At 43.6% G+C, this 26,757-nt stretch overlaps 1 protein-coding gene across 2 annotated transcripts in view; it reads right to left on the bottom strand.

The window, feature by feature from the left end:
* The window catches only part of nkain4 (sodium/potassium transporting ATPase interacting 4), a 64,919-nt gene that overhangs the window by 36,692 nt on the left and 1,470 nt on the right, over nucleotides 1–26,757 (bottom strand). For both annotated transcript variants that reach the window (XM_085782262.1, XM_085782261.1), the window contains exons 2-3: nucleotides 5,133–5,270; nucleotides 2,823–2,903 (exon numbers count right to left, since the gene is read on the bottom strand). In XM_085782262.1, coding sequence (XP_085638388.1) covers nucleotides 2,823–2,903; nucleotides 5,133–5,270 — 219 coding nt within the window. The remainder of the gene's footprint in view (nucleotides 1–2,822; nucleotides 2,904–5,132; nucleotides 5,271–26,757) is intronic.

Here is a 26,757-nt window from a genome sequence, read left to right as displayed (position 1 = left end):
GAGGAGAGGAGAGGAGAGGAGAGGGGAAAGGAGAGGAGAGAAGAGGGGAGGAGAGGAGAGGAGAGGAGGAGGAAGAGGAGAGGAGAGGAGGAGAGGAGAGGAGAGGAGAGGAGAGGAGTGAAGAGGAGGGGAAAGGAGTGAAGAGGAGGGGAAAGGAGAGGAGAAGAGAGGAGAGGGGAGGGGAGGAGAGGGGTGTGCTGAAAAAAAAGCGAGATATGGAATTTGTAAAATATGTGGAATAAATTAAAAAAAAACATCAAAGAAGGAGTAAGCAGTGTGGAAAAAAAGCTGACAGAAGACAGGCTGACAGGACGGGGGAGGGTGGATAAATTTACAGGTTTAGAGGTGACAACCCAAACACTTCTCTTTGTCTGGATAAATACACATCTAATCTGCACTTAAGAACCACAGAGGGGGGCCCAGAGGATTTCTACGAGCACGTGTACGTGTGTGTGTGTGTGTGTGTGTGTGTGTGTGTGTGTGTGTGTGTGTGAACGTGGTGGTTTGGGACAGCCGATTTTTCTCCTGATTATTTACCTATTACGTTCTAATCTTCCACTTGAAACTCAACAGAGAGATAAGTGCCCCCCGAAATGCAACGCACACACAATTTAAGGGACACAAACATTCTTCAAGATAAAATTATATGTTTCTGTTGAGGCTCAGAGTCCTACAACTAAGAGAGCAATTCACAGTGAGGTCTGGTGTAGGATTCATACTGGAGAGCTGTAGCTCCGTCAAACATTCACTATACACACACACACACATGCCGCAGGAAATGGTGTTTACTTGGGCTGTATTCGTACTCAGCAGGGCTTTCAGGTTTGTCACAGGCTCAAAGCACTTGTTGGTGTTGCATCAATTATAGTTCAAATCTATGTTCAGCATTTAGCCAGAATATTCAATTATGCTTTTGTATTTTACGACAGCAGTTCCTATTGGAATAGCTATGATGATGGCTATGCTAATTAAAAGAAAACTCTACAAGGTCAGAATTAAATAATGTTCAAGGGGAAAAAACAAACCAAAAGACAAGAGTGGTGTGTGTATGTGTGTGTGTGTGTTTATGGATTTAAATGATTATTGCGTCTCACTCCTCCCTGTGATAGCGGCATTTAACTCAAAACAATAACAAAATGCGGCCACCATAAATGACTGAATAAAAATCAGCTCTAAACACATGTACCTTTCACCATGGACAGACATGACAGACAACATGTTACCTTCCCTCCTCCATGTTGTTTTTATCAACACTACCAGACACAGACAGACAGACAGACAGACAGACAGGGGCAAATGGCTCCTGCTGAACAGGTGGAGGTGGAGTTTTCTATACTGTTCATGAAAATACAGCGTTAATGAAATAAATGGTCGATTACAAAGGACAAAAATGTATCTGAATTCAAATAATCAACCTTTACTTAAAGCAGAAGTAAGCGATATATTTGTGTTAATATAAGTCTTAAATAGTTGTATCTTCCGACAGCAATCACTTACATAGAGTGTTTGGACCGAAACACGGGTCTGTCAGTCACTCTGCTCTGCTCTGAGCCGAGGAGAAAACTGTTCTCGTATCCTACAATTTTTATCCAATGAGGAGAGAGAACGGCATGCAGGGCTGTGTGTGCAGCCAAGGGATGCGCCTGAATGTGGTGACGTAGGGACGAGGACTGTTATGGTGCGTTCAAGGCAACTCGTAACTTGTGTTTTTCCGACCTGTGAAGTCGTACCAGTTCGATCTGGTACGAGTTCACGGGTCGGAAGTTACGAGTGGCCGTTATAGTGACTTTCACCGGTAAAACAGGTCGGAAAAACACGAGTGGGTTGCCTGGAACGCTACAAAGTCGTAAGTTGTGACTTGAAGCTGTAATTTACGGTTTCAAAAGCCTGCCTGGAACGCAGCATTAGCCAAAACGACCGGATCGCTTACTTCTGCTTTAAAGGGACAACAAGGAGTTTCTATTCGGTTATAAAAAAGTCTCACGTTAATGTGGATGAATCTCCGCTACCCACACTTGTTAATGGGCCCATTTTCGATAAATATATCGTTCTGCCTCTATCGTTATTTTGTTATTATTAGTGGTGGCGGAAACGCTGGACGACCAGCGTTTCCTTCGTGGCGAGTCATGAGAATAACGCAGCAGAATGGCCGTTTATGGTCAGAACTACGACGGTATGTGAACTTCTTTGAACCTCTGACTTTAATTATTGATGAATGAAAACATGAGTCTGTCTTGCGCCGGTCAAAGAATTTCACGGTGCGGAGGCTCATAAATGTAGTGTGAAAACGCTTCGCTTTTCCAAAACTCCTCGTTGTCCCTTTAAAAGTTGTCTTGAGGTCAGTTTGAAACCCGGGGAGCAGTCCCACCACCGACTGTCAGCAAGAAGTAATGTTTGTAGACGTGCTGTGTAATATACTGTGTGTTGTGTGCATAGACTCAGTGACTGACAGGAGCGATGTTGAACTGATGATGAACCGTGTTATACGGCTTCGATGGACATATGGCAGGTAATCAGAACTGAGTTTTTTTTCCTGTGGCCATGCTGGAAGTGTACATTATTTATGACAGAGGTTCTCCATTTGTTATATAAAAGAAACCTGTAGTGTAGGTGGCACCAAGCGCTGCCACACAGGAATATAAATCAGGCTTCATTCCTCCATCAGAACTGCAACTACGACCTGCAAGTGTGACCTTAGGAAGCGGAGAACATTCATCATCATAGTTCAGCCCCAAACCGCTCAACCTGGCTGAGAGACGGACGACGAAAGACTCTGAGGAAAAAAAACAAAAAACAGACTGACATTTTTTTGAAAGTCTCACCTTGGACAGGCCGCCGACATCCAGGTAGAAACAGATGATGAAGACGTTCCAGGCGACCCACAGAGCGGCCCATACTGTATACTGGAGGTGCAAAGACACAGACAAGATCAGCTCCATGGCAACCATAGACGGACTGAACACAACAGGATACGACGACTACTGAGAATATGGCAGGTTGAATGAATGAATGAATGAGCTCCTAAACCGAGTACAGCCAGTGGCCAGTGTCCTCCGACACACACACACACCACGCACCCACGCACATATTCTGAATTAAAGCGCGCCCATATGTGACCCGATCCATCAAAATGAGTCACAGTGACCCAAATTTCAAAGTTGAGATTTTGGTATCAATGGAAAGATTAGAAAATAAGCTTTAAAATGATACCTTAGTCAAAGTCATACATTTGATGGTTTTCGAGATGTGGCCATTTGAATTACGATCTCCTACTCTCTTATTCCGTTCTAAAACCTGAGAAAATAGCAGTTAAAGTTTTTGCCAGTGACTCTGGCATCTGTTCCTGTACCACGTGATTACACGCACCCTATACGGCCCCTTGTTGTCATAGATGCAGCATTCAATGACCCTCGGAAAGCAGGGAATCTCACAATTCAGATGCTTTTTACAGCTCGTCTCTATCATAAACGGTTCAGAAGTTGTCATGTTTTGTTGACATTTTGTAAAACATGTGCAAGCGTGTACGTTCGGTTTAGCATCGATGCTACGCTCTGTTAGCATCGATGCTACGTTCGGTTTAGCATCGATGCTACGCTCTGTTAGCGTCGATGCTACTCGGTTTAGCATCTGTTTCTGTATCCGTCCCTTCTCGTCATAGATGCAACATTCAATGACCGTCGGAAAGCGGAGAATCCCGCGATTCAGATGCAGTTTACAGCTCGTCTCTATCATGAACGGTTCAGAAGATATTTCATGTTTTGCACCGAAGCAACGCTCATTTTCAGAGGGTTTAAGTTGCAAGTCAACTTTAATCATCATTTACGTGCCTTTTCTCAATTATCTGGACTGTGAAACTTTGGGAGATTGTTTTTGAATGTCATTGCTTTGAAATTAGGGTAAAAAATTTTTTTCGATTTTCTATGGGTTTTCCATGTTATCAGCTGATTATCTAAAAATAGAACGTTGCGACTTCCGACTCATTTTGATGGAACGGGTCACATATGTTCTACACACATACAAACACCACATATACACACATAGAAAATATGTTTGTGTCTATGACTAACGCTGGTTTTAAAGGAGTCAGTGAGTCTATTCGGGCCCTGAGGGAGTTGCAGGTTTGTAAACGACTGAGACGGTTACAAGTTCACGACTCAACCATTTGCAAAATTGTACAGTCAGACAGCCAAGTGTTGACAGATAGAGTGGTACGGAGCGGTATTCACTCCCAGATAGAGACACAGTCATCAGTGTGTGAAGGTTGTGAAATCCTCTGAATGGCGATGAATTGTGTGTTTAAAATGTCAGAGGAGGAACGGGGGCCACTCTCGTAAAAAAAACCAACCAACAACATACATGTTGTATCATGAAACCCCTGAGTTAGCTCTCATCCAATATCCACTTGTTATGACACAATAGGCTCTACTTTCCCTCCTTCCTCCCCCACTCCCCTCCCCCCCTTTTAAACTGCTGCTTCCTCTGTTTCTTCATCTTATCCTGTGTGGCTCCCATTTATTCTTCTCCATCTCCCCTGTCTCTCTTTGTTCACTCTCTTTTCCTGTCTATCCCTTTCTCGCTCCCCCCAATCTTTTCCTGTCATTAACATCGCCATCTGTGCTTCCGCTAATGCTGCTCAAAATAGGCTTTTAATGCCTCAGATGCAGGTTATGGCGTCAAATAAAAACTGAAGTGCGTTAAAGCGCATTTATGAAGCTTCATGGTCGTGTTTTTCCCCGAACAAAAGCAGCGTAGCAAAGGGCGGCACATGCTTTGCACCGTGTTTTCAAAGAATGACCTTCTCTGTCCAGAACCTCAAAGCCGAGTATAAATCTGATGAGCTCCTTAGCCCCCCCCCCATCCCCAAACACCCCAACCCCCCATTTTAATTAGTTCTAATTACCATGGGATTAGAGTGATTTAAGGGTGTCGCAAAATGCACAAGAGATTGCTGCATGCTTTGCAATTAGAGAGGAAAGGCAACAACACGGCCAATCTACACAAACAGAAGACTAATGCAAAGTGATGGGACACCGCTTAACAAAAACCGTGAGGAATAGGATTATGGGACAGACTGTACCTGGTGTTGCATGAACAAGTCATCTTCATTTACATCATGTATGTAGCCTACTCACCACCACGATGTAGCGAGGCCGGTATTGGATGGTGCCAAAGAGGCCGAGGATGACGATGATGATGTGGAAGAAGTTGGCGAGGATGGGGGCCCACTGGTATCCCAGGAAGTCAAAGACCTGTCGCTCTAAGGCCAACACCTAGAGAGTGAGAGAGAACAGAAGGAAGAAAGACATATGTTTAGGGTCCATTTCCATGGGAATTAATGGAAATATATGGGAATTAACGGGGATAAATGGGAATAAATCAGAAATTTACCAAATTGAAGGTTGGCCCTTAACAGGGAACTTAAATGTAGTTGTGAAAAATATATTGTAGCATACTAAAACAACCAGATTTAATGCAAGTACACTTGAATATCTATGGAAAGCGAAGTGTTTTCACTACATTTCCCATGAGCCTCCGCGCGCACGGTGAAATTCTTGGACCAGCGCAAGACGGACAAAAGCAAAAACACTTGGCAAGAATGTTTTCATTGATCAAGAATGAAAGTCGGAGGTTCGCAGATGATCAGATACCGTCGTTATATATATATTATATACGTTATATATATATATATATATAGTAATATTTTAGTCAACATTCATGTTTTTGTTGTTCAGTAAAAGAATTGATTGTTCATACAAGAATTAAAACTCGATAAAGTTCTACTCACAAATGAATCTGTTGAAATGTTGTCTAATGTTTTTTAATTGTATTATTTTGCATGGATGTCTGCTTATGACAAAAAAAATTACATTTATGTTTGGATATGATACAGCTTGTTTAAATTACCCCCAATTTCCAGTTAATTCCCATAAATTCCCAATAATTCCTATAAATTCCCATAATTCCCATGGAAAGTTTCCAATTTGGAATATTTCCAATATTCTCCAGCTTAACTTCCCATGGAAAGTTTCTGGAAATTTACCGGAAATTTACTGGAAATCTTCCACCCCTTTGCAACCCTACATATGTTATTCTTACTGGGTTCACATGTTCTTGATGAAAACACACACACAGGAAACATTGCTATGTGCTGTTGATAGTTTCTTGAGGACAACATCCATTCACCTCACAGCAACTCACTGGCCGACAATCCTCCGCTGAGGGAGTCGACATGAACAGCTCGAGTGTTGAGCCTCCGACCATGGGAGAGCCCAGAGGTGAAGACTAAAAGTTTTATAAAACCAACAATGACAGATTTATCGATTCATCCCCCGCTGAGCTAAAGAAGAGCTCACTATTTCCAACCTTCCTGCCAACGGCCTCCAGGAATGAGAATACTCTGGGAACTTTACGGGAGGTGAGAGCCTTCCTTAATAACACCACTGCACTGAGCTTAGGTGCTTATTAAAATATGCGCTCGCAAACGTGCACACGTCCACACGTTGTGCACATGAACAAGCAAAGTTAAACCCTGGAGAATGAAAAGAGAGATTCCAGTGCTGCCCCGATACAGGTTCAACCTCTTCTCTTCTCCTCCCTCACCAATAGTGGTTCCAGACCGAAGAACTGCACTGAACAATTCCTGATGTCCTTTTTTATTATTATTATTTAATCATCCACAGATTCATTCTCTCCACCTGAGGTATTTGCAGGCAACATTTGGTGCAGCAGTAAAAACAGCAGCAAACGATAGAAAAGGAACGAAACAAATAAAACAAAAACCCTGCCATTCAACCTTCAAGACTGTGTGGCCCTATTTCTATCACCTCAATTAGCATGCCATTTGGGGGGAAATACACGGAGGGAGTGTGTAAACCATAACCCTCCTGCTGTCCTTCTGGGTCAAGGAAGGAAGGACGAAAGGAAGGAAGTTAGGAAGGAAGGACAAAGGGAAAGAAGGAAGGAAGGAAGGAAGGATAAAGGGAAAGAAGGAAGGAAGGAAGGAAGGACAAAGGGAAAGAAGGAAGGAAGGATAAAGGGATAGAAGGAAGGAAGGAAGGAAGGACGAAGGGAAAGAAAGAAGGAAGGAAGGACAAAGGGAACGATGGGAGGAAAGAAGGAAGGGAAAAAGGAAGGAAAGATGGATGGAGGGAGGGAATAGATTGGGTCCAAAAAGAAGTAAGAAGTAGGGATGAAGGGAAGGGAGGGAGGGAGGCAAAAAGGATTGTGGAAAGAAAGATGGAGGGAGGGAACAGACCAGGTCAGCTGGATCAAAAGAGGAAGGAAGAAGAAGTAAGGATGAAGGGAAGGAAGGAAGGAAAGAAGCAAAGGAAAAAGGATTGTGGAAAGAAGGAAGGGAGAAAGGAAGGAAAGAAGGAAGGATGGAGGAAGTGAACAGATTGGGTCAATTTGACCCAGAAGGACGACAGGAGGGTTAAAATTCCATTGCCAGTGTGTGTATGTGTGTGTGTGTGTGTGTGTTTAAAGTGCTGGTTCTCACCAGTTTAAATGGGTTTAGGGATGGGCACAGTGGTGACGGTTGAGGTTAGGCTAAGGGGATAGGGAATGCATTTTGCCAATCAGGAGTCCCCACAAAGATGGATGTACAAGGTTGTGTCTGTGTTTGTGTGTCTGTGTGTGTGTGTCTCGAGCAATGATGTGTTTTGTTGTGTCGACATGTCATTTCCAGCCAAGCGCTTGAAGATGAATGAGGGAGGGAGGAATCTCGTCTCTGCTGCAATGATAGGAACGCACCAACGAGCACATTCACGCAAACACACACACACACACACACACACACACACCCCACATGCTCGACACACAGCCGTGGCTTCTCTTCCAAATGTAATGGAAATGTTACCAGCAACCCGATGAGACATTGTGACAGGCAGGGGAGGGAGATGATCAAATGCTGAGTGATAATTAAAAATGAACAGCCTTTTGCACAGAGGGCAATAACTCGGCAGACAGGCTGTGAAGCGACACACACGGGGCGAGGTGAGTGAAGTGCGACCTGCACCGAGTGTTACCTTACCAAAGTCACAGAATAACTAAGCAATCTGGAAAGACAGCGCTTCATTGTAGTAGAATGGAGCAGGGGGAAAAAAGAAAAACGAGGTTGAATAATGGCTGCACAGTAAAACTGAGATGGATGGGGAGAATTTTATGTGAGAAAAAATTGCCAAAAAAAACAGATAAATGGAGAAATGAGAGAAAATACAGAGAAAATCATAAATGACATATGCTAACGTAGAATGACTGAGCTCCCTCTCTCTTAATAACCTCTGTCTATCCCCTGGATGGAGAAGGGCCTGAAGGAAATGAATAAAGTCAAAAGACTCATAGATCTTCTGGTCGGCCCAGGCTCATGGTTAGAGAGCTCAATAAAACTCATGCAGGAGGATGTCAGCAAAGATGACGCACAGCCAGGCTGCAATTAAATTGGTGGCTGTGGGTGGGGTGGGGGGTGGGGGGTGGGGAGGGGACAACATTTGTGGATGAACCATCACTTTTCAGATGCATGTCTGAATAAACAGCCACGATGAATCCTTAAATCAATTGTGCAATTAGCTGCAAAATGGATGAAAAATGGTAATTTCTCACCTGATCAATTATATCAATCAGCCCTCCATTAACACACACACACACACACACAAAAAAAATCACATGTAAACTTTAAGTAAAAGGGGAACACATCCTTATTTTAGTATCTCTACATTTGCTCCCCATCTCTTTCAGGATTGATTTTAAAATGACATTACTGGTGTATAAGACTGAGAATGGCTTAGCTCCTCCATACTTGGCTCTCTCTCTCTGTCTATGCCATCCGCTGCCTCAGGCCGCAAAACACTACAGCATTAAACACGCCCAAAGTTAAGACTAAGAGGTATAGGGGGTGAGACTAGTATGAGGTGTTCAAATCCTTTTCATCTAACTCTTTAAGCTTTATACACTTCTACCCTCTTTGTATATTAATGCTGTGTTTGCCAGGGTTTAATCTATATTGAATGCATTTTATCGAATATGTGCTCAGTGAGCACTTTAGTAGGAGCACCTGCACACTTGCTTATTCATGCAATTATCCAATCAGCCAATCGTGTGGCACCGGTTCAATGCATATAATCATACAGGTTGAGGTCGGGAGCTTCGGTTCACATTCACACAATGGAGAATAAATGTGATCTCAGTGACTTTGACTGTGTGGCATGATTGTTGATGCCAGATGGGCTGATGTGTTTCTGAAACAGCTGATCTCCTTTGAGGTTTTTTTATACTGACAATGGTGCCAAAAACTAAAAACATGGAGTGACCTTGTTGATGAGTGAGGTCGGAGGAGAACGAGCAGCCTGGTAGGAGCTGGAGGAAAGACCACGGTTACTCAGACAACCACACTTCTACAACTGTGGTGAGCAGAAACAGATCTCATCATGATGAACAAGACATCAAACCTTGAAGTGGATGAGCTAAAACAGCAGAAGATCATCACACTGGGCTCCAATACTGTTGGCCAAGAACAGACATTTATGGCAGCAGTGAGCACAGACTCACCATTACTGGACAGTTGAAGCTTTGGAAAAACAGTCTGGTCTGATGAATCTGAGTTTCTGCTCTAACAGCAGATGGTGGGGTCAGAATCTGGCATCATCAACATGAATCCATGCACCAACCTGCCCTGTGTCAACAGTCAACAGGCTGCTGCTGCTGCCGGTCTAATGGTGCAGGGGAATGTTTTCTTGGCACACTTTGGGCCAATTAGCACCGATCAATCATGGTTTTTATGCCACAGCCTATCTGAGTATTTGTTGCTGATTTATGGCCACAATTTTCCATCTTCATCATCACAAAATCGTCTCAAACAGGTTCCATGGACATGATAATAACTTTAGTGGCCTCCCACTCGTTCACCAGATCTAAAAACCCAGAAGAGCACCTTGGGGATGTGGTAGAAGCTTTGGCAGCACAAACGTGCAGCTGACAAATCCGCAGAAATGATGTGATGCAGTTAAATCTACACGGAGCAGAATCTCGAAGGAATGTTTTCAACATCTTGTTGAATCCAAGCCATAAAGAACTGAAGCTGTGTGAAGAGCAGAGGGAGCAACTACCCAGTATTAACACGGTACAGCATGTGAAAGTTCATTATTTTTTCTAATAGATGTGATAGATGTACAAATCTGAATGGAAAGATGTAAAGTAGAGATGCACCGAGAGTGAAAATCTGGGCCCGTATTCACAAAGATTCTCAGAGAGCTCCTAACTTAGCCGACAAATCCCTAGCAAGGAATCTTAGCTTAAGAGTGATTTAGGAAGTTTCTGAGAGCAACTCTGAGCAAGGAGGGGACAAAAACTTTTATCTTAGTGAGGAGGGGTGGTTGATAGGTTGGTAGGGATGACTCATTCGTTTTTAAGCTCTGATTAGATTAGAAAAAAGGAGGGGAAAAAACACTCACTCCTAGTGATGAATGGCCAGTGAAATTCACCCATTACAGAACTTATTAAGACATGGTGTAATCGTGAAAATAATTTTATGTCATGAACAATTCAACAAAGTTCAATAAAATGTTAGATTTAAAAAGATGCTGCAAATTGTTTGAACATTCAGACTTGTGCAATGTTCACATGCTGATAATTATTAGATATTTATTTGCTTATGTTTAATCACCATGCTGGCCATTTCGCATAAAACGATTTTGTCCATGACTGTCCGTTTGTGGACATCCAGCGGAAAATGACCAAACAGCACTACAGTACGAGGCTGTAAACAGTCCTGTGACTGATAACTGTGCTGACAGAGGTTTGGACTGTGTTTACAGTTAAACTTTATAATGGTGCGATTACCTTCATTTCTGCTGTTATTGCCGTATTTCGCGGTGGGTGGTCGAACACAAACATTATCCCTGCACAGGCTAACATGTTGTGTTGAATTAAATCACTGTCATTCAGTGTTGGGGGGATATTTGTCCGATCTCTCTGTCTTTCTGCCATTTCCTTATCTGCTTAAGAAACTCTTAGGACTCTTAAAAGTCCTCCTCCCTCTTAACAGTTTGTCACCTTAGGAACTCTCTTAAAGCAGAAGTAAGTGATATATTTGTGTTAATATAAGTCTTAAATAGTTAAATCTTCCGACAGCAATCACTTACATAGAGTGTCTGGTCTGAAACACGGGTCTGTCAGTCACTCTGCTCTGCTCTGAGCCGAGGAGAAAACATTTATCGTATCCTACAGTTTTTAACCAATGAGGAGAGAGAACGGCATGCAGGGCTGTGTGTGCAGCCAAGGGACGCCGTGAATGTGGCGACGTAGGGACGAGGACTGTTATGGTGCGTTCAAGGAAACTCGTATTTTTCCGACCGTGAAGTCGTACCAGTTCGATCTGGTACGAGTTCACGGGTCAGAAGTTACGAGTGGCCGTTATAGTGACTTTCACAGGTAAAACAGGTCGGAAAAACACGAGTGGGTTGCCTGGAACGCTACAAAGTCGTAAGTTGTGACTTGAAGCTGTAATTTACGATTTCAAAAGCCTGCCTGGAACGCAGCATTAGCCAAAACCACCGGACCACTTACTTCTGCTTTAAGGGCTGAGATGGTTTGTGAATAACTTTTATCTTTGCAAGGTCCTACTCTTAACTTTAAGGGGAGATTTTTCTTATGAATATGTGCCCTGGGCCGGTAGTGGTTACCGATGTTTAAAATAACAATTTGGCCGATGGCGGATGCTGGTATTGATGTTTTTTCTCTGTTGTTTATTCCTCTTTTGTGTAAAGGAAACCAAGAAATTTTCATTTCTTACAAAAAAAATCAAAAATAGCATTTCCGCTCACTTAACTGTAACAAATTGAACGTGCATGTTCCCTCTGGCGCCTCAACAGTCATGTCCCCCCAAACAAGAGGAAAAAAAAAACTGAGTCAGCACAATACCACATCACAGATAAACATTGGCCACTGCCATCAATATTTACTGATCGCCAGTGTCAGTCAATGAGCCGAATATCAGCCGACACTGATGACAATAGGATCAGGAAGTATTTATCCACAGCCCATCTCTGCTTATGACAATTACAAACAGCAAACTTGCAAACAGAGCAAAGTACCTCCATAGATTAAAACGACACACGTTATTATATATATACTTGGTCTCGTATGTCCGTTTGTCAAGTCAAGATTGTTATACTGCAGCTCCTTCTACCGATTTTGTCTGAAGCGGATACGGTGACATTTATCTTGGACAGAGATAGTGGAGTTGGTGTTAAGAGAGTGTCCTCTAGTAATCCTGGCGGAGAAAGAACGGCTCTGCAAAATCTGCTACACAGCTTTTATTCTTTTTGACTAGATACAGGGAAATAGCCTCAGGGTCTTATCTGGGTGTACTTGGTACCATTTTTTTTTTTTTTTTACATTAGAATAATGAAGAGACATTCTGTGAGACACCTAATCAGCAAAATAACACTGCATTAAGATACAGTGATTAACTGCAAATTATCTTTAGCATGACGGCTAATTGGATTTGTGACCATTTCTTTTTGAAAAGTGACCGTTTGAATTATAGTGAGCAAAGCAAATATATTTAAACTTCTAAAATGTAAACCTCAAACATTCACTGCTACACACACACACACCGAGTCCACTGCTCCAGTAAAGTAGAGCCCTCATCCATCCAACACACACACTTAGGACCCCTTAATGTATTCATTACACATGACCGTGGACCCTTTCCTTGACATATTTCCATCAGCCATTGCATTAAAGAAATGTATAGGCATGAGAGACGCGTGCGTGCGTGTGTGTAGATGTGCTCGTGTGCGCATTTCTTTCCTTTGAGATGCTGTAGTAAGCCTATCACGTTCGCTGCTAACTCAATAATCCACCAAGATGACAACAATCAATCAAGGATAGAAAGGTCTCTGCCCACCCAGACACACACACACTGGCTCACTTACACTCACACACAATCACATAAACCCACATGGCACAATTAGCCCACAATTCATAGGAAGCACGTTACTGCAGAGTGGGGTAGAATTTGATCAAAAGATACCAATGCTCTTCCAGGAATAGTGAGCCGGCTACATAACGGCCCGTAAAAGCCTCCCACCGACCTCCTGCGAGCACAAACGACTCCCACCGGGGTGACGGAATCTCTTAGTGTGTATTCTGGTTTTGGGTGTGTGTAGTATATGTGGAGAAGCATGTTGCCCACACATACCACTCCTCCCACCATAAATACTAAGCAATTAGGGGGCGGGTATGACAGCAGGATGCAACAAGCCCCTCTCGCTCCTCCACTACTGCCCGTCCTTTGTCTGCTCCATCATTTTCTCTCTTTTTTTTTAAACACTCTTGCTTCTTCCTTTTTTTCTTTTTTTTTAAATCTTTACCCCAAACTCTAAGAAACCACCAATTACTTTCTACTTCAGCCATGTGATAACAAGGATCGTAACAACCTAACTGATGCTGTTGTGACTGGATGATGTCAGTGGGGGTATGTATTCACTCGCGACAAGTGGACGCAGCTTTTACACCACAATCCCTTCACTCCTTAAAGGGATAGTTCAACATTTTGGCAAATTGGCCCATTCCCATAATCGCTATAGTCATAGCAGTAGGTTCGTTACCTTTAATTGTCGGTGTAAGCTATTTTTAGAACGGAGGAGCAGAGCGGCAGGCTGCTCAGGGCTATGCTATGGAGGCTAAGGGAATTTCTTGGTTTTCCTCTTCAAACTCATCAAATACACAACCCAACAACTCCAAAAGGCTGTCGTGGACAAGTTGTGAGCTGCACATTCACCACGCTATGAGATAATAACAGAACGTTACCAGACAGAGTTGTTTTCATGCAAAACCGCTGATGCGCGTTGCGTTCAGGGACAGTTTTTCAGCAAGCAGACTCTGTATTTACCCTGTATTTACCTCGAAAACGGCTCCGTTTCGTAACGTTCCATTATTATCTCATAGCGTGGTGAATGTGCAGGTCACAACTTGTCCACGAAAGCGTTTTTGAGTTTTGGGATTGTGTATTTGATGAGTTTGATGAGGGAAACCAAGAAATTCCTTTAGCCTCCATAGCGTAGCTCTGAGCAGCCTGCCGCTCCGCTCCTTTGTTCTAAAAATAGCTTACACCGACAAATAAAGGTAACGAACCTACTGCTATGACTATAGCGATTATGGCAATGGGCCAATTTGCCAAAATGTTGAACTATCCCTTTAATGCCAAAATTGAGAATATCAAAGTCTCGAAAAACATTTCAATCATCATCATCACCACCTTCTTCAACGTGACATGGAGAGTGGAGGGAAAGTGAGCTGCGAGAGTGATAAGAGTGATGAGCAGATCAGAGTGAACAAAAGCGTTTGATCCGCATCGTTTGAGAGCTAATTAAGATGTGCATGTGCGCTCGTCGTGATAAGTAGCGGAAATGCATGAAAAACAGTTTGCGTTGCCTAAGCGTCCAATTGGGATTTCAAGCCGAGAGCGAACCGGCGTGTGGCGGGCTGACTTGACAGTTGCATATGATTAATAACTCCGCTGCGTTATCCCAAGTTAAACGACATGGAGTAGTAGTAGTAGCGGTAGGACACGCTTCAGGTGAGGTGTTAGGTGTGAAAGTGAGAGGAGAGCTGACGATACAACCCCCCCCCCCACCCACAGAGAGAGGATGGAGGTGACTGGTGACCCCTCTCATTTCCACAGCTCTCCACCTTAGCCTCCAGACACTATAAATCACATCAGTGTTTCTCTTTTCTGTGCGTGTCCTCTGAAACGACCTCTAATAACATGTTACTGAATGTGTCATGATGAGGATCTGCAGCTTTGAAAAGCAGCTCTACGTCTGTGTGTGTGTGTGTGTGTGTGTGTGTGTGTGTGTGTGTGTGTGTGAGAGAGAGAGAGTCCATTCTGTGTGACTCGAGGCTGCATGAGTCAGTCTCCTGTGTTCAATATAACTCTGACTCAGACAGTCGAGCATAAGGACGACACCAAGGATTGGCAGGCGATGTGAGGGCTGAATCTACTACGTTATCTATTCCTCAATGGCTTCGCTAATGTGTTGTTTTTATTGAGATGTGCAAAAACATTGGCCAAGCCCGACTAAGCATTGAGATTCATAGGGGTAATTTAATTTGCATGCAATGTCCAACTCACCACCTTTTTTTTTTTTTTTTTTTTTTCGCAGACAGAGTGAGAGAGAAAGTTTCTTGCCCGGTGGGAGTCACTGGGAGCAAAGACAAGCCAGGGCAAAGCATGGCACATTTGAAAAGGCCAGACAGTCACTGATTCATGGTTTATCTTAATGTCTTTCTCCTCATGTAGTTTTGACATATTTGTCACCAGTTGTTTTGCTCTCTGTTACGAATATAGCTATTATTAACTCTACTTCTGCTGGTGATTGTATAGCACTATAAATCAGATTTCAACACCCAACATGGGTGTTGAAATCCCCCCGAGGCAAAGGCAGCACAAGTCAGGGGTCAGGAGATGGTTAACAGGACAGATAATAAAAAACCCAAAAAGAAACATCTCTGCTCCACAAAATCTGCTTTATATTATTCGTGTGAATTTTATTTCTTGAAGGCTCAAGAACAATTAAGATGAAACAAATAGAAAAGAAGAGAATCAACATTTGGAGGGAAAAGTAAAAAGAAAATGAAATACTGCAGCTTATAGACACGTAAAAATGTAAAACATAAATATAATACGTATAACTTATGTCTCAAAAGGTTTACTCAGCTCAGTCAGAATCCAAATTATATCCAAATGTTATTTGTATCAGGAAAGGTCACACTATCAAGAGTCTCAGTGTTTACACATGTTAAGTGTACACATGAGGATCAGTTGTTCTTAGTAATTGCTTTGCAAATTTTAAAATAAATAGACAACTTTTCTGTGCAGTAGTCAACCAGTTTATTGCTGGTGGGCTTTTCATTTTCTTAGGAACTTATTTGACACATTACAATATTTGGGATCTGCTTAGACCTCTAAAACATAGGCAATCTGTGTAGCTTCATTTTGAGGCATCACCAGCCAAAATGTTTGGGAAAGGCTTCTCTAATTTACTCGGTGGGGGCAGAACGACCGTGTCACTGGTATTTTATGGAGCTTTTTACCACCACATTGATGAAACTGTTGGAGAAAACAACAGAAAAGGCTGTTTGGCGGATACAAAAACACTCTGCATCTGAAACTGGCGTTTCTCCAAATCTTGTTCTCCTCTTAACCTAAATAAAAAGAAAGATAGCGCCGCAGCCAGGCTATGAATCAGCAGCTGGCTGGCTTTTTTACATGTGCCGTGCTTTGCCCTGGCTTGTCTTTACTCAGCGACTCCCAGCAGGCAGTAAAGTACTTCTCAAAAACTTTCTCCAATCCAATTTTTCACCTCGCGCCTGGGTAAAGTCATTATACTCCGGTGCCTGCCTGGTCCTTGTGTAACTAATGGTGCCAATCTCAGTATGTGTGTGATGGGGTGTGGGCGCGTGTGTGGCTTTTCATTGGGCACACGGAGAGTTGGATAGATGGATAGCCCTCGGTGGTGCCTGGTCTACCAGAGCCGAGACAGGGATTAAGAGGTGGGGTGCCTTCATAAGCCACTTTCTTCTTCACCGTTTGAAATATGGTGTGCACAGGGGAACACACAGCGACCGGCGCCTTTCTACTTTCCCCGAGCACCACTTGTTTCAGGTAGTTGTGCTAAACAGATGCAGAGTGAAGTGCCCGCTGTAACTCAAAGTGACTACTGACAGCCGTTGAATCAGAGAGCTCTCTGTTTTAAGATGCAATATGTTAAACTGTCAGTGCTCTTAGCACTAATAACATGCTAATCTCTCTCAGCGCAATTGGGACCACACAACACACAAATCCTTCTCACTGAAAGAAACACGATGAAAGCCGGTGCTTTGAGCCCACTATCCCTCTGGACACTGGAAAAGATAGACTCCCAGAACCACAGAGTCTTCGCTTCTGTGCTCTGTCCTGTGTTGTGTGTAATATTCACTCTGTTTCTGTCGCCCACTTAGAAATTATGATATGAATATTTTCTGGGGTCCATAATCATCTTCAGTGCGGATCAATAGGGTTGAGTTAAGTTCAGCTCAATGAGGATCTCCCCTCTCAGTATACAACCCATGTTCAGGCCAATTAGGAGTCCTCGCTCAGCCTGATCTGTGGTCCAGCCTTGTGAGAGGTCAAAGTCGTCTCTGTCTCTAATAAACACTGATCTCTTTTCTATCTCTCCATCTGTTTCCTCATCGCACAACTCTGTTTCTCCACCAATCTCGTAAAAAATCTTTTAGTTGGACATGATTGCATTTGATTTCCCTCAGATCAGAGTAAAGCCAGAACACAAGAAGAAATACAGACTTATAATGCAAAATAATTATTCCAGTATCACAGTCTATGCTTAATTAAAAAAAAAAAAAAAAAATCAAAGTGAAGAAATATGTTATTGTGCAGCTAGGTCTGGATGTTTTTGGAGCCGAGTGCTTTGCAAACTAGCTTTTGCAATTAGCCCCTCAACTAGAACTAATGCATGCGGATGGTTGTCTGCCTGCATTACACTTTTTACACCACAATGTGTAAAGATCACACACTTTAACCTGCGAGAGAAAGAAAAAAATATTTCCTTAGCGCTTTTCACACCTGGAGATGTTGGCATGTCACAATCTGGGGTGTGGCAGTGCGTGTCTGCTGGTTTGGCTGTTTCACTGTCACATGTGTTATAACTTATTACCAACATCTGTCCCGTCCTACTGTGACGACGCCTCCAATGAAAAGGTTTTAATCAGTAATGAAACACTTGATGCTAGGCAAATGTGAGTGGAAACAGTAGAGTGGAATAATGGGGTACAAGAAAGGAGGTTTCTGTACACACAGCACTAAGTGTTAGATCATTTGAACATAAAATAAGAGAATTGGTCAAATTTCAGCTAATGGAGAAAGAGATCAGAGTGAATAACGATTACATGTGTAGTCATGTGTCTCCATGGCTTCGCTAATGTGTTGTTTTTATTTGGTCGCATTAAAACATTCGCCAATGACATCAAGCCTGACTAAACATTAAGATTCACTGGGGTCATTTGTATGCAGTGTCCGGCTCACCACTTGGTTTTCAGAGAGGTTTCACCCTCTAACTGAGAGAGAGACACTTTTCTGCCTGGCAGGAGTCACTGGGAGCAAAGACAAAGCACGGCACATTGTAAAGAGCCAGCCGGCCGCTTATTCATGGCTTGTTCTCCTCAACATCTTCCTCCTCGTGTAGTTTTTGCTTTGCTCTCCTTTACTATATATAGAGAGATAACCTAGTAGTAGCTCCAGTAATATTGGTGCTTGCACAATACTATAAATCAGATTTCAACACCCGATGTACGTGTTGTAATCCCCTGCGGTGAATGCAGGACAAGTCGAAGGGGTCGGGAGATGGTTAACAGGGCTGACAATCACAAAAACATCTCTGCTCCACAAAATTACAACACAAAAGATAAGAGAATTAAACTCCCGCTTGTTAAAATGATGTGTCATTAGGATACATGTAAACTGCATATGATCAAACCCAGTTGAGCTATAGGCTTGGCCTAGGGGTGGGCGATATGGCGATATGAGATCGTGAAGGATTAGAGCGTGTAGACGATCTGCCAAAGTGCAGAGATCGTAGGATCGTCTGGGGCTCATTCTATAAACTGCAGTTCTGTGCTGCAAAGCGCAAACAAAGGACATTTGCAAAGTTTGCTAAAAGAGATAACAACAGTTACTTTATTTGACCCTTTTCAATCAGCTATTTAGTGTTTTGATACACTTAAATCCTGTTAAAATGACTGTGTTGAATAAAACAAACAGTAATGTCTTCATTGATATTTTACTTTCAAGTTTATTGAAAGCTACCTTTTATGTTGCAAGAGTGCACTTTATCAGAGTGTTGTTGTTTACCTTTTACTATGTTTACGTTGTTTGCACATGTTGGCAAAACTGCAACTATTTAGATTAAAATCTGTTCAGAAAGGTTCTTTGGCCTAAATTGTCTGTTTTTCTTTTTTTGATTTAAGATCGTGATGAAATCGAAATCGTGACTTCATTTAAAAATAATTGTGATATGATATTTTTGCCATATGGCCCACCCCTAGCTTGGCCCTTTTAACAATCGGGATAAAGATCAGAGAGAACAGCAACTAACATGTGTAAAAGAGCCACAAATTCCCTCATAGTCTACAGTATGTTCTCACTGGGCTTCCTACCGTGAGTGATTAGGTCCTACATGAAGCTGCTCAAACCTCAGCAGGAAACAGTGTGTGTCTATTTTCAGCCCAAGTTTGAAGAGTTTTGGTTGTTGCACATTAGATATTTCTGTCTCTCTTTATTTTTCCCTCTGCTCCTCTCGGTGGTTTGAAGTCGACAGGACATCAATCAGGATTTGAATAGGAATCTGCTGACGGTTGGAGGTTGGTTTTTTCTTTTCTTCCTTAAACTGTCAATCACGTCTGATCAAACCATCCTCCAGTCCAACCAATTTGCTTATTAAACTTTTAATGAAAAATACACCGCAATGGGGTTTTTTTTTAACTTTAATTGTTGCCTACACGTGTTTATCTCATGTTACAGACACGTACTTATAATTTCAAGCCACATTTTCAGCAGCTTTACGTCTTGTTTACATGTTCACCTCCAGGGCCGAGCTACAACGCTTTTATAGTTAACATGTCCCACATTTGCCACCGTCTCACTGCTTTCTGTCTCACTCTTGTCTGAATTACAACAACCAACAAAAATCTGACCAGGCAGCATCTATAGGATTTCAGCACCCCAAAAAAAAAAAAAAAAATCAAAAATCCTCTTCGATGATGAAGCAAAAGGTCGACTGTGATATTCAGCCCAAATTCAAACACTATGACAGCAAACGTCCTTCCTCTCATGTCTGGTATCTCTCGTAAAACGCTTATTTTGCGCCGTCTCTCTTCCTCCCTTTATCTCCCTTCCTCCACTTTGCCGTCAGCCAAACATTTCTTTTAAGTTTATCTGCAAAGGTGGCAGCAGTGTTTGGATTATTAGAGGCTAATTTAGACTTTAGCTGCATCTACTTGAAGCAGGAATGCAGCAGCATGTGATGATTTCAGCCTCGGCCCAGGGGATTAATGTCACTTGTGAGGTTTTGTCTCCTTTTCTTGTGGCTCCAAACTCGCTGTTTGTTGTGTGGGTGTCACATGGAAAAAAGAAGAGACGAAACGGCAACACTGCATCACGCACAGACACCCGTAAACAACGTATATCAGGTGACGCTATCAAATGTTCATCTACAAACACACACACACACACACGGATACTTTGACTTCTCAGAGGGGCTGACTGAAGAAAAGCAGGACAAGAATACGGCAACAATGGATAGGATGGAAGAAAAGTGACGAAATGAGAGCGGCTTAAACCAGCCAATCCGCTCTCCCTGCCTGGTTCCTCCATGTCCCAGATCTAACAAAAAGCTGTTTAGGTTTTGCCCCAATTAACAAGTAGGCGATTTCGCTGCGACAAAGGAAATTCTCATCAAGAATACGCAGTCAAGAACGGCAAACAGCTGTCAGCAGTTTGCACCCTCCAGCTCTGCTTCTCATAATTGACTCAGTAATGTTGCTCTTTTCATCATAATACCATCACTCTTAATCTTTCATCCACCAGTGGAGGAAGTTACGCTGCGTGTGCATCCCTGCTGTCCGACCGTTTGATCGCAACGACACAATTAGAGCAAAAACATCCGTGAAGTCATCAGCCACTTGTAAAACAAGGAGCGAATGCCACAACAACAGTTAGGGGGATTTTTTGAATGAGATGAATATGCTTTTACAGCCATTCAACTGAGTGTGATCTGTCAAGATAGTCATCCCAGCTGTGGTGCTCCCAGAGCAATTTATTCAATGCCACACTATAACAAATGACAACGCTGGAACCGCTGGAATGGAAAGAAAGAAATGGGCTTGCAAATAGTTCCAGTTTTATCTCCATTATAGCTTATTGCAGTGTCACTGATGTGGAACACACACGGATGCACTCGCACAAGCCCCGTCCATGGTTGGATACATGCACATACACTGAAATTTGCCAGCCCAAGGTTTTTTGCTATAACCACATAATTAATGGTCTGGCAAATTGAAGACATTAAAAACGGTGAACGGTTGTAAAAAGGGCCACCAGGGGCAAAGAGGAGATGGTTTTTCCAAGAACACATACATATTATTATAAACCAACATGCACACAGCGAGGGCGGCGACTCCCCGGACACAATTTGGGGGGGGAAAGGCTGAGAAACAACAGCAGGTCACCACCTCTTCTGAATTAGCATAACACCTTGCTGTGTTCACCCCCAATCAGGGAGCATCAGCAACCCTCGGCCAAACAGTGCAGATAAAGTTGGTTTGCGAGTGAACTGCTCAGCTGCGTCCGACTGGTTGTTATGTTGCATTTTGGGTGGGTCGTTTCTGCGGTGAGGTTAAAGGCTATATACGTAAGTGGAGCTATCTTTAGAGTGACAGTTGTCCTGAAAGCAGGATGTGTGCTGAGCCCCGCGTTCTGCCCCGCGCTGCCCCCCTGTCTCTCCTCGGCACGCTATACGCTATGTAGCTCAGATTTGCATCATACATTCCCACGTTTTCCCTTTTTGACAGGTGAGGTTTTTATTTTCCTGCAGGCTTTTTTCAGCATCTGATTGTGTATGTAAAGGAGTTTCCGTGGTTACGGTGTGCACGAGAGAAAGAGGGAGGGGAAGATGGGAGAGAAAGAGAAGGAAGAGGGGAAAAAAGCTAAACATAGAGATGTCAGGTCTCTGGGGTCACGCTCGTAATTGGCCCAGAGTGAGAGGTCGAAGCCACTGCCCATCCCCCCCCCGCCCCCCCAAACCCCCAGCCCCCCTTTTTTTCTGTCTTTTGCTCTCCACCTTTTCTATCTGCATCTCCCCCCAAATCTCCAGTGGCTCTGGCCTCGCTGATGAATCACATGCTGATCAATAATTCAAGCATATTCCAACCTGGGATGCCAGCAGGAGGGGGGGAAATGGGGAAGATGGTTGGGGGGGTGGATGGGGAGGGGGGTAGGCAAGGGAGAAAACACAAAGCCTTGTTGTGTTTTAACGAAGGAAACACGTTAAGGGTGGAGTGTGAACATTCATTACACATTCAAGCAGTGCTTCTCGTCACGCATTAGGCTCTCAGGTGGGATGACAACACACTGTGGGGGGGGGGCACCAAACTTGGACTCGAATTTATGATGGGGTAACCTTGACTCATGACCTACAACACAAAACAGACATTTTCTCAAACATTATAGGCTGTTTAATTTACTTTTTCTCCTGGTAGGGGGCTGGTTGCTTGTAGCCATGAGGCCAGACACGACCTGTCAGGGTCCACTCTTCCGTGGATGAAGGCTGTTCAGGTATTGGCAATCAACGAGGGCTAGTTTCCGAGACCACAATCAGCATTTAACACAGGGGGGGTCCGTCTGACAGCACAAGCGCAGCACTCACACACATACTATAACTAATTACGGCGACCTGCATGACCTTCAGAGAGAGAAGAATAAGGGCCAGAGACAATGTGCAGGGGTGAAGGCCTTCATCTCTGAAATGACATGAACTACTGGAGCGTCTGTGGCTCATCACACCGTCAGAACCTCCTGCCCTCCATCTCCACCTGCTTTCACAACATCTATGGAAAGAAAATAAACAGTGCACCACATAAATCCTTAGGTGTGGCAAAATAAAATATTCATTGTCGAGTTTATCCTGACTGATTGGTGGTGGAAACTGATTTAATATGTTGCCCTGAAGACTTAGGCCTATAGCAAACAAACCTTTTTTGCAACGGTTGACTGCTTTTCACCATCAAACTGAACAGCTTTTAATCCATGATCCTGTTGTTTTAATTGTCTAAATAGCAACTTGTAATGAACACATCTAACTAGCTGCTAATGACTTTCTTTCAGTGATTGTGCCCTTCCATGTTCTGAGCTGCTGAACCATTTCCGCCAGCAGGGCAGGCTTTAGCAGGCTTACCAACATGCTTGTGCAGACTGGCGAGACAGTGCCTTGGGGACCCGGACTAATACATGTGGCTTCCAATCTAGGACATAAGAGGGCTAGTATCGATTCAACATTATTTTCCATTAAATCCTTACTTAGGCTAGACTGTGGATTTATTTGCAGGCTGCGGTAAATATAGGCTTTGGTGGCACTAGCCTAGTGTGGGTTGGTTGTTAGTAATGATGGGAGGTGTTGTTATCCCATTTATGTAATCACTTTTTTTCCTGTAGCTAAACTCTGCAAACTAAGAACATGCTTGGGTAAAAAATAAAAAATCAGTTGAAAACAGTCATTATTGTCATAGCCGGCATGTTTCTAGTGATTGTGTTCGACCTGTAAACACTGCTACAGCTCCATTTAAATGTGTGTTCCCAAATAAGAAATTGATGAAGATGCCAAAAAAAAAATACATTGCTGTTGGCATCTGCTGGCATTTGGTGAATACACCTCGTTTATGGGGAGCCCATGTCTGCACAGCAAGCTGTGTCTAACACGCACAGACACCACATTTTGTTTCTGCATGGATAATTCAGACAGGGATGCTATCTTATTCTGCCGCCATCTGTGCAAGCCAAAGCAAATAGTGAAAAAAAAATGTGTTTCTGCTCACAACGATATGAATCACAGTTCAGAGAGGCTTTATGAAAACTTAATAGCAGGCCCAGAGAGGCAGAGACCAAGGGAAAGGAACAGAGAGATAAAAGAGCTGTGACCGTCCACTTTATTCCCGCTGGCCTATCTCCTCCATCAACCTGGCAGTGCCAAGGAAATACAGTTCATTATCACTGATCCCACCAAACATGCATGCAGAGGAATTTACACACATACAGTTAAAAAAAACACACCAACCAAATAAGTTACTCTAAACAGATGTCTGCAGCATCTGTAAGACGTAAAATTGAAATCCTCTGGCACTTGCCAGGAACCAAGCTTTCATATTTCACCATTTACCAGGTTTGGATACATCATCTCTCAAATGGGCATGTTAGGACAGGATAGTACAACAGGAGCAACTCTAACACTCATGTCTGCTGGCCTGATAGCATACATGTTTTATTGTCATGCAATTTGTCGCAGTTGGAGTAATTATTCTTAATTGCAGCTGTGTGATGCATTAATATCAAAGCTTTGGGCTAAGACCTTGTGTGTGTGGTTTATTGTGTGTGTCTGTAAGTGTCCATGTAAACCGGCGAGGTGGGAGAGACAGTCTATGTTGATAGACATCCAGCATCTCTAAGTAGCTCATGAATATTCAAAAGAAAATTTGAATGTTAGCACTTCCATAAGGCAAACGAGTTAGCAGTGGAAAAAAAGAAAAAACAGCCTAAATCCTTTGTAATGTGTGGGAGATGACGTGATGCCTGCCAAGGGATAATGTCGCGCTTTCAGAGATAACACTCTTCGGGATGAAGCGCTCTGCAGCCTATCTACTACTAAAACTTTCTTGGAAGCACTTTGGTTGAACCCGGCCCTTCCTCTCTGAAGCCTACACTACAAAGTTAGTATATTCTCTAGCTATATATGTCATCAAAAGGGGAGAGGGAAGGTAGGTAGTGTGATGCAAGACATTACACACGCTGGAACAGTGCCTGTGGATGGATGGATAGTCTGTCTGAGGGGTGAGGATGAGGTAAAACTTGCAGATCTCTGTGCCAGGGGGTCACCGAGTTGACGGCTCTGTATCCCACAACAACGGCACAAATCAAGTCAAGCCCCCTCAGTCTGACAACGTGGACTTTTTCTTCACCTTGCCTGCGCTCAAAAACTTCTTCCAACTCCTTCCTTTATTTCTCCCATCTTGTCCGAGGCCCCACTGAGCCCAGACTTCCTCCAAAGGGCTGTAATCTTCACCCCGTGTGCTATATCTTCTAATCTACAACTCAGTGATTGTGCAGCTGCGTCCGCGTGCGTGTGAACAGAGGCGCATGAAATAGTGTCAGTGTCTCTGTGAGGTCGCATCCGTCAGTGGTGCCGGTGCAGTTATAGGGCAAGCCATTTTCAGGGTCAATGTTCAGCTCTGAGCTCATTACCCTTGCTCGCTGTGATTATATATATGTGTGTGTGTGTGTGTGTGTGTGTGTGTGCCTGTCTGCCCTTTGCTGAAAAACCACCATGACCAACAAAGAGGCGTCCTGCATCAATCACCTACTGTCCACTGGGCCGCATTAACCATCGGCTCCATTCAGGACCACGTTCCCTCCTCATGGCCGGTCACTGTTATTCACAATATGTCTGCTGTCTGGACCGGGTCTCGCCATCTGAGCTATTATTGAAGCGCTTCCATGCCGAGGTCAGCTTCAGGTCAACACTTGGTAGCAAACAACCACTGATTTAAAAAATGAACTCGCTTGAGTCTTGAAGTACCAACAAATCATTAGACGGACAGACAGGACTTCCTGCCACCGCTTTCCGCCATTCTCTCTCTAGGGCCGATCGGGGGACTGACAACCGTCCAGCCCCCTACTGTCTGGAATAGTTAGGCAGCAGGGAAGGCAAGAGGGAACAAGAGGCGTTTCGATCAATACAGGCTCATTATCTGTTGCCTTCTGTCCCACAGAGATGAGTCCCACCGCTCGGGCCTGTTGATGAGGAGAGAGAGCGCACCACAATTCAATTAGGGGATGGCCGAGATGCCAAAAGAGGTTTGATCAAAGCACTCTGCCTGGCTAATTAGCTCACACAGCGGTTCACGAGGGCTATTTTTACATCTGAGGAGCAGGGCATGTTGTTTTGTTAATGGTAGTTTTACCCTGTAATGGACTGGGAATAACCTGGCTCATTGTCAATGCATAGGTTTCGGCCAGGGGAGAGCGAGGGGGAGGGGGAGGGGGGGGGGGGGGGGGGGGGGGGGGGGGGGGGGACACGCACATAAGCACACACACACACACACCTACAACCAGATGACCTTTCAAAAAGGTCTTGCAGGGTTTAACGCGCCCCCTCTTTGCAGGTTAAACTCATCAGGCGTGTGCAGGTGTGTGCGTGTGCGTGTGTGTGTGTGTGTTTCGGCAGACAGGAAGTGTCAGGTCATCCAGAAATAGTGCCAGGGGAAAATGAAGCTGTTTCCAGGAGTCTTCAGGGACTTTTAGGCAGCCTGCTGACAGCTTTATAAACCTCTTAACAAATGGTCGACCTCCTTCTCTCTAATGAGGCAAAAAGGTCCAAAGTCTGGGAAGGAAAAACAGGTGTGTCCCTCAAGGTGGCTTCATAGTGTTTGTGTGTTTGTGTGTTTGTGAGTTTGTCATCGGAGAGCACAATTCTAATAAGGCAGCAACACAAAGTCCACAGTGACCTATACTATATGGGCTTCTGAGTTTTCTATTCTAACACATTTACAGAAGTGAACACTGAAAAGATACACAAAGTGTTACACACAAATACGCACCAAGTTCTCTATTAATTTTGAAGATGAAGTGGGGAACAAGCAGCGGGGAAACTCAGGCCGGAGGCGGTAAGAACTCATTCGAACGACGGGAAGGAAAGAACTGCAACAAACACTGGTCTTAATCTTTTTTTTTTCTTCTCAGAGAAAGTATATTATCAACTCGAGCAATGGTTCATTTCAATCCTAAATGAACAGCGTCTTAGGTTTCTAAGCGTATAAACTTAAGACAGCATGCGCCGACCCAAACAGCAGCAGGAGACCTGTAGAGTACAACACTATGAAAGAAGAGAGCTTTATGTTTCTACTTAGTGGCAGCCTAAATATGAAATATGGGGT

This window comes from Trachurus japonicus, chromosome 7, assembly GCF_045865225.1.
Source record: "Trachurus japonicus isolate A0001 chromosome 7, Traja_1.0".
In the NCBI taxonomy this organism is placed as follows: domain Eukaryota; kingdom Metazoa; phylum Chordata; class Actinopteri; order Carangiformes; family Carangidae; genus Trachurus; species Trachurus japonicus.
This window is presented reverse-complemented; position numbering and strand designations above follow the sequence as displayed.